This window comes from Hydra vulgaris, chromosome 01 (genome assembly GCF_038396675.1).
Source record: "Hydra vulgaris chromosome 01, alternate assembly HydraT2T_AEP".
In the NCBI taxonomy this organism is placed as follows: domain Eukaryota; kingdom Metazoa; phylum Cnidaria; class Hydrozoa; order Anthoathecata; family Hydridae; genus Hydra; species Hydra vulgaris.
This window is the reverse complement of record NC_088920.1, coordinates 15,480,527-15,487,365: the sequence shown is the minus strand read 5'-3', so window position 1 is coordinate 15,487,365 and position 6,839 is coordinate 15,480,527. Positions and strand designations below refer to the sequence as shown.

At 28.4% G+C, this 6,839-nt stretch overlaps 1 protein-coding gene across 1 annotated transcript; it reads left to right on the top strand.

The window, feature by feature from the left end:
• The first annotated feature begins 663 nt into the window (after positions 1–663).
• Positions 664–6,604, top strand: LOC105847866 (extracellular calcium-sensing receptor). The gene is made up of 3 exons (XM_065786451.1): positions 664–868; positions 1,770–2,120; positions 3,999–6,604. Exons 1-3 carry the CDS (start codon positions 664–666, stop codon positions 6,602–6,604), a joined length of 3,162 nt encoding a protein of 1,053 aa, XP_065642523.1.
• The last annotated feature ends 235 nt before the right edge of the window (positions 6,605–6,839 follow it).

Here is a 6,839-nt window from a genome sequence, read left to right as displayed (position 1 = left end):
TTATAAGAACGATAAAAATCGTAATTTTGTAAAAATTAAGAGAGAGAAAAAGTTTTTGCCGCGAACACCAAGAACTATCGTAGTGACTCTTTTAAACTTCCAAGAAAAAATTAAAATTTTAAGTTCACTTAAAAACCTAAAAGGAAGTGGAATATATATAAATGAAGACTTTGTTAAAGAGACGATGAAAGAGAGAAAGAAACTTTGGGAAGAAGTTAAAAATCTTCGCAACCAAGGTAAATACGCTACAATTAAATTTAATAAAGTTTTTGTGGCGAATAAAATAAGAAATTTTTTCGCGAAGAAAATAAGAAAATTTTTGCGTATAATTAAGAAAAACGTAAACGTAAAAAAAACGTTTAACGTAAGTTTAAGCGATCGACACAAAGTTAATGCTCATGGCTATAACTAATGGCTCAACAAACAATAGATTACGAAACGCAACACTTTAATGTTTTCAAATCGGCTAATAACTTTTTACTTAATAACTCTTACGATCCAGATTTGCATTTTTTCAATAAAAATAATTTTAACTCGCGGTTTTTTGAATTAAAAACTTCTAGAAATGAGTTAAAATCATTAAACAGTAACTTTACGGTGATACACATAAATATAAGAAGTATAATTAACAATATTGATAAACTAAAACATTTTTTTAAAAAAATGAAACTATTTGTTCAGTATGATTTGCTTAACAGAAACTTGGTGTACGAATCATCCAGAATAAATTCAAACCTAATTATTCTGAACTGCAAACTAATATCTTACGAGCGAAAAGTTCAAAAACGAGGAGGTGGAATTATGACATATATTCATAATGATGTGACTACTAAAATAAGAGACGATCTTTCAGTTTCTGATGCCGATGGTGAGGTCTTTACAATTGAAATAATAAATAAAAAATTAAAAAATGTTCTGGTGCCCACCTGTTACAGACTACCTGAAGGTGATATAAAAAACTTTTCAAATCACCTAAAACAAATATTTCTAAAAAATCACAAAGAGCACAAAATATTATTCTGTACTGGAGACATAAGTATAAACTGTCTACAGTACAATGAAGATGCTGTTACCAAAACTTATTTTGACGATATGTTTCAACACTACATCTTTCCTATAATAAACAAACCTACCCGGGTAACATTTAATTAAATCACTGTAATAGACAACATATTGACTAATTCATTATATGATTCTACATTAAAAGCAGGTGTAATCAAAACAGATATATCCGATCACTTTCCAATATACTTTTCCTTTTTTCAAGATACAAAAAATAATAACTCTAAAATCAAAGTCTATAAACCAAAAATTAATAATTTTTCTATTCAACAGTTCAAAGACTCACTATCGGCAGTAAGGTGGGATAGGATTTACCAAAAATGCAACCTTGGGCATACCAACTCCGCTTATAATGAATTTATAAAAATTTTCTTAAAACACTATGATCATCACTTCCCAATTATAGAATAAGAATTAAAAGTAAAATACTTACAATGTCCATGGATTACCAGAGGTATAAAAAAATCTCCAAAAAAAAAAAAAACTTTACATCAAGTATTTAAAAAATAGAAATGAAAAAAATCTAAATACTTACAAACAAAACAAAAATTTATTTGAAAAAATAAAAAAAAGTTCGAAGAAAAATTACTACTCAAACCAAATAGAAAATGCAACTGATGACATTAAAAAAACGTGGAATACTATAAAAGAAATAATTGGGAACAAAAAAGTAAAATCAAATAGTTTACCTGCTCAAATAATCATAGATAATATAGAGTACAGTAACAAAAATACGATTGCTGAAAAAATCAACGAATTTTTTGTTAACATTGGCCCTAATATTGCCTTAAAAATTAAGTCTCCTAATATCTCATTCAAATCATACCTAAGTGATGCCCAAAGTGAAATAAAATACAAAGAACTAAACTACCAAGAACTTAATGTTGCCTTAAAATTAAATAAAACTCCAGGTATAGATGATATCTGTAGTAGGATAGTGGCAAATGCTTTTACAACAATAAATAGACCTATATTTGAAATTTTTAAGTCTTCGATTAGAACAGAAGTTGTATCGGACAAGCTTACAGTAGCTAAAGTAGTACCAATATTTAAAACAGGTGAAATATACTTAGTTAATAATTATAGACCTATCTCAGTACTCCCTGCCTTTTCTAAGCTTCTCGAAAGAGTAATCTATAACAGATTGTATGAGCATTTAATCCAAAATAAAATTCTAAATAAAAAGCAATTCGGTTTCCAAAAATAATATTCAACTGAACACGCAATTCTAAATCTAGTTTACAATATATGTGATTCTTTTAATAAAAAATAGTTTGTTCAAGGCATCTTTATAGACCTTTCAAAAACGTTTGGTACTGTAAATTATAATATCTTACTTAAAAAAATGAAAAACTATGGGATAAAAAACATAACCCTTGACTGGTTCAAAAACTGGTTCCCTCACTAAAAATAGATAAGGTAAACATTGAAAGAACAGAAACAACCAAATTTCTTTGGATTCTTATTGACGAAAATATATTTTGGAGAGCCCATATAAGTACAATAAACACTAAAATTTCAAAAAATATTGGGATACTCAACAAAGTTAAACCTATGTTGTCCCAACATAATCTTAAATCCATTTATTTTTCTTACATCCAAAGTTATCTTACGTACGCTAATATTACATCGCAAGTACACACAAATCCAAATTGAGAACTATTTATATAAGTCAAAAACATGCATAAAGATTAGTTTATAATAAAGATAAACTCATCCATGCTGAACCCTTATTTAAAACCTTGAATGCTCTAAATTTTTTCCTAATGAGCATCTACCAATATGTACTATTCATGCTTAAATACAAACTTGGACTCAGTCCCATCGCATTTTTTTGAAAAGTTCTTTCAAGTTAATTCTAATAGATATATAACAAGAGCAACAGGCAACTTCACACTGCCTAAAAGAACAACAAAGTTCTCACGGTTTTCTGTTTCCTACCGGGGTCCGTACTATATAACAAAATAATAACCAAAAATATAAATTATTTAAAGTATTAAATAATCCTGCCATCTTGAAAAATAAATTAAAACACCTCATACTCAATATCAACAGTTACATTGACATTTATTATACATAACAACAAAGTTTATACTAAAGTATTAAACTTAACAACAAAATTTATACTAAAATATTTATCTGTATCTGTTTACTGTATACTGTTTAACCACTTTTGATTATATATAAATATGAAATAGACTCTATTTAACCATTTAAAGAGGTACTCGATGATAAGTCTTCTAAGACTTCTACGAGTTTTCCTTTACAACAACATGTATATATTTGAAGTAACAAAAAATTTCTTATCTTTTTTTTTTCTTATTTTTATTCTTTTATTTTTAAAAAAGTAGTTTTTAATAGTTTAGTTTTTTATAGTTTTTATGATAAGTAACACTATTAGTTTACGTTATACTTAGTTATACTTGTTAAACCACTTTTTATTATGATATGTTATACGTGGTAATATTGTGTTATAAATATATATTTTTTATTTTTTGCGTTGCATTATATTATGTCATGTAGTTGTAACGTAAAGATGTGTAAATTTATTGAAGTTGTAAAAAAAAAAAAAAAAAGAAATTGCCCCTTATTAATACACCAGAAAAAAAAAGTCTTTACGGTTCGGTATGCAGGCAACTCGTTTGAAATGCAGTTAAAAGATATATTGATTAAATACTTTTGTTTGATTAAAAAAGTTAGCTTAGTTTAAGAAATGATATAATTTAATAAGATTATGCTTAGTCGCTTACATAAAATTGCGAAAATATAACAGAGACGGATAATCGATTTAATAAAATTGCAAAAATATAACAGACGGATAATCGATTTAATAAAATTGTAAAAATATAACAGAGATAATTGATTTAATAAAATTGTTTTTAAAAAAATGTTTAAACACAGATTGTTGTTAAAAAGTATTTTTTGCTCTTATTTAGAATACTTAATTCTTTTCGTTTTTGGTTTTTCATACTGTGATAAATGTATGGATAATCGAGTTAAGAGTTTTGTTAGTGCTACATTTAAGATAAGTGGTTTATTTCCTATGGGTTGTTTTTCAGCATCTGATATTGACAACAGAACTATTGCATGGATGGAGGCCTTAAACTATACAGTGAATCAAGAAAACAAAAGGTGCAATAAGAGTATATTTGAATTTGTAATTTACGATACGTATAATACGACAAACATGGACATGACAACGTTTGCTGTTCTAGACAGTTTATTATATTCATCAATAAACAAAAACACTGATAAAGTTGTTAACAGCTGCGACATTAATGTCAAAAGTTGCGATACAAACAACAGCACTTGTGAATCTTGCAGTAATATATACAAGCAAGAACATATAAATACAATATTAGGTTTTGTTGGACCAGCAGAATCGTCTAACTCAATTTATGTTAATGAATTAACGTCTTCCTACAAAAGTATTCCTGTCGTCAGTTACGCAGCGACAAGCTTGGAATTAAACAACAGAATATCATATCCAAACTTTTTTAGAACTGTTTCCTCAGGTGACCATCAAGCCGAATTTATAACAGATTTAATAAAAAAAATCAACTCAAACCTTGTATCAATATTATGGGTAGATAGCTCATATGGAAGGGACGGAGGAGAGCAGCAGATTATTAGTTTTAAAAAAAATGGCATTTGCATAGATTACAAGGACAAGCTTCCAAATAATTACAATCCTGATAAATATTCTCAGATTGCAACGAATTTAACCGCAAGTAATGCTAAGGTTATAGTATTTTGGGGAACGTTTTCGCCATTCCAAAATCTTTTAACAAACACATCAGCTCAGAATTTAACAGACAAAACATGGATATTAAGTGAGGCCGTCGGTAAAAACCCTTTTTTTCTTGATAACAAAAATATTTTTAACAACAAAATTTTTTTAGTAGTTCAAACAGACGGGGAAGATACTGAATTTAAAAGTCACTTCTACAGCCAAACATATCAAAATTCAAGTCCATGGTTAAAAGCAGTTTTTAAAAAACATGGAGTCAATGAAAGTACTCAAAATTTTACTGTGAAAAATATTTTTGAGGTATTTGATCTCAGCAAGGTCTTATTTGTTCAAAATGCTGTCAAAGTTTTAACTCGTTCCTTTTTTCTGTACCAAGAAAAACTTGGTGCCAACTTTAACACATGCGAATTTCAGATGATTAACAACAGGACAATGTTTTTAGAAATTATAAAACAAATTAGTTTTTTAACATCGAACGAATCAAAAATTTTTAGCTTTGATTCTACTCACAACCCTCAATCGGCTTTTTTTGAACTTTACTCTTCCAAATTTAATTTGGTTGCTTTGTGGTCAAACAAAAATACAACTAATAAAGCAAGATTAGAAATTAAAAACAGTGACTTGATATCATATATTTATTCCGTTTGTTCGAACTCCTGCAGTTTTGGTGAAATAAAGGAAAATGTCTCAGATAGTACCTGCTGTTGGAAATGTGTTCCATGCCCAAAATATTCTGAAGACAAAAATTGTTACAAACTTGAACGCTTGTACTGGAATTTCAAAAGGAATAAACTGTTGGCACATCAATTGATTGTTTTATTGTTTTCCGCTATAGGTGCAACGACGTCAATAGTTTTTATACTTACTTTCGTAAAAATGAAGTCCACTCTAATTGTACGCTCATCTAATTATGAAATGTCATTAATTCAAATGATCATGCATCTTGTTATGTTCATTTTGCCTCTTCTAGCATTTGGAGAGGAGGCGGAAGTAAAGTGTATAACAAGGATATATTTGAGTAGCTTTTTACATGTCGCCATAGTCACAATTGTTTTAGCAAAAGTAAAACGTCTGGTTGCGGTTTTTAGTTTGGATATACACTGCAAAATTTCAAAGAAAGAAATGTTTTTTCTTAGATCTAAGATCGGTGTATTGTTACTAATCTTTCCCTGCATCTTTGTGACACTTATATTTGTTGCTCAAAATAGCAAGTTTAAAATATATGTATCAGATGATATAGACACAGTGGAAAAATATTGTGACTCAGGCAACTTTTTGGTAATTTATGTATGCTACGTCATTGCTTTATCACTTTTGTGTGGCTTCCAATCGTTTAAAGCAAGAAATCTTCCATGGAAGTACAATGAAAATGTTTACATTGCTTATTCTTTGTTTTTATCAAATATTACAATGTGTATAATGTTGGGACTTATCCAAAGTAATTTTGATTCAAGCAATAAGAAATTTTCATATTGCTTGCTAACGAACATTGCAAACCTCTTTTTGATAACTATTTTGTTTTCCAACAAAATAAAAATCATATGGATGAATCCAGATAAAAACTCTCGTGCTGAGTTTTATCGAAACAGATTTGAAAGCAAACACTCGAGTATTTCTACATCCTCTATCGTTGTGAATCAAAGTCACGCAAGCACCGATGCAATTTTTTTTGCAAGCGAAGATGAAGTATCACTTAAAAGCTTGAATGCAATATCTTATGCAAATTTAAATGAAGACTCTATATCAAACACAAATATAGTTTCTCAAGCACCGTGTATAACATATATTTAAAGTATGTATATAAAGTAAATATATAAAATGGAATTTTGTATGGCGTAATTTTTGCTTGTATTTTTTTAACATATTTTTTAAAAGAAGGTTTGTTTTTTCTGCCTAGTTGGCATTCGACGTCTAACAGACGTTTGTTCGACGTTTTGCAGTTCAAGGTATGTCTAATGGACGTTTTAGATATCTTTTAACCAATATGTTATGTTTTTATTTTATTACAACTTTTTCGTGCCAACTC

Bases quoted from the DNA above. Each gene is read 5' to 3' on its own strand.
- LOC105847866 (XM_065786451.1), top strand. From the start codon at position 664: ATGAAACTATTTGTTCAGTATGATTTGCTTAACAGAAACTTGGTGTAC. The intron at 869-1,769 runs GTGAGGTCTTTA...AAATAATCATAG, and splicing joins TTCAGTTTCTGATGCCGATG to ATAATATAGAGTACAGTAAC. The intron at 2,121-3,998 runs GTGAAATATACT...GCTCTTATTTAG, and splicing joins AGTACCAATATTTAAAACAG to AATACTTAATTCTTTTCGTT.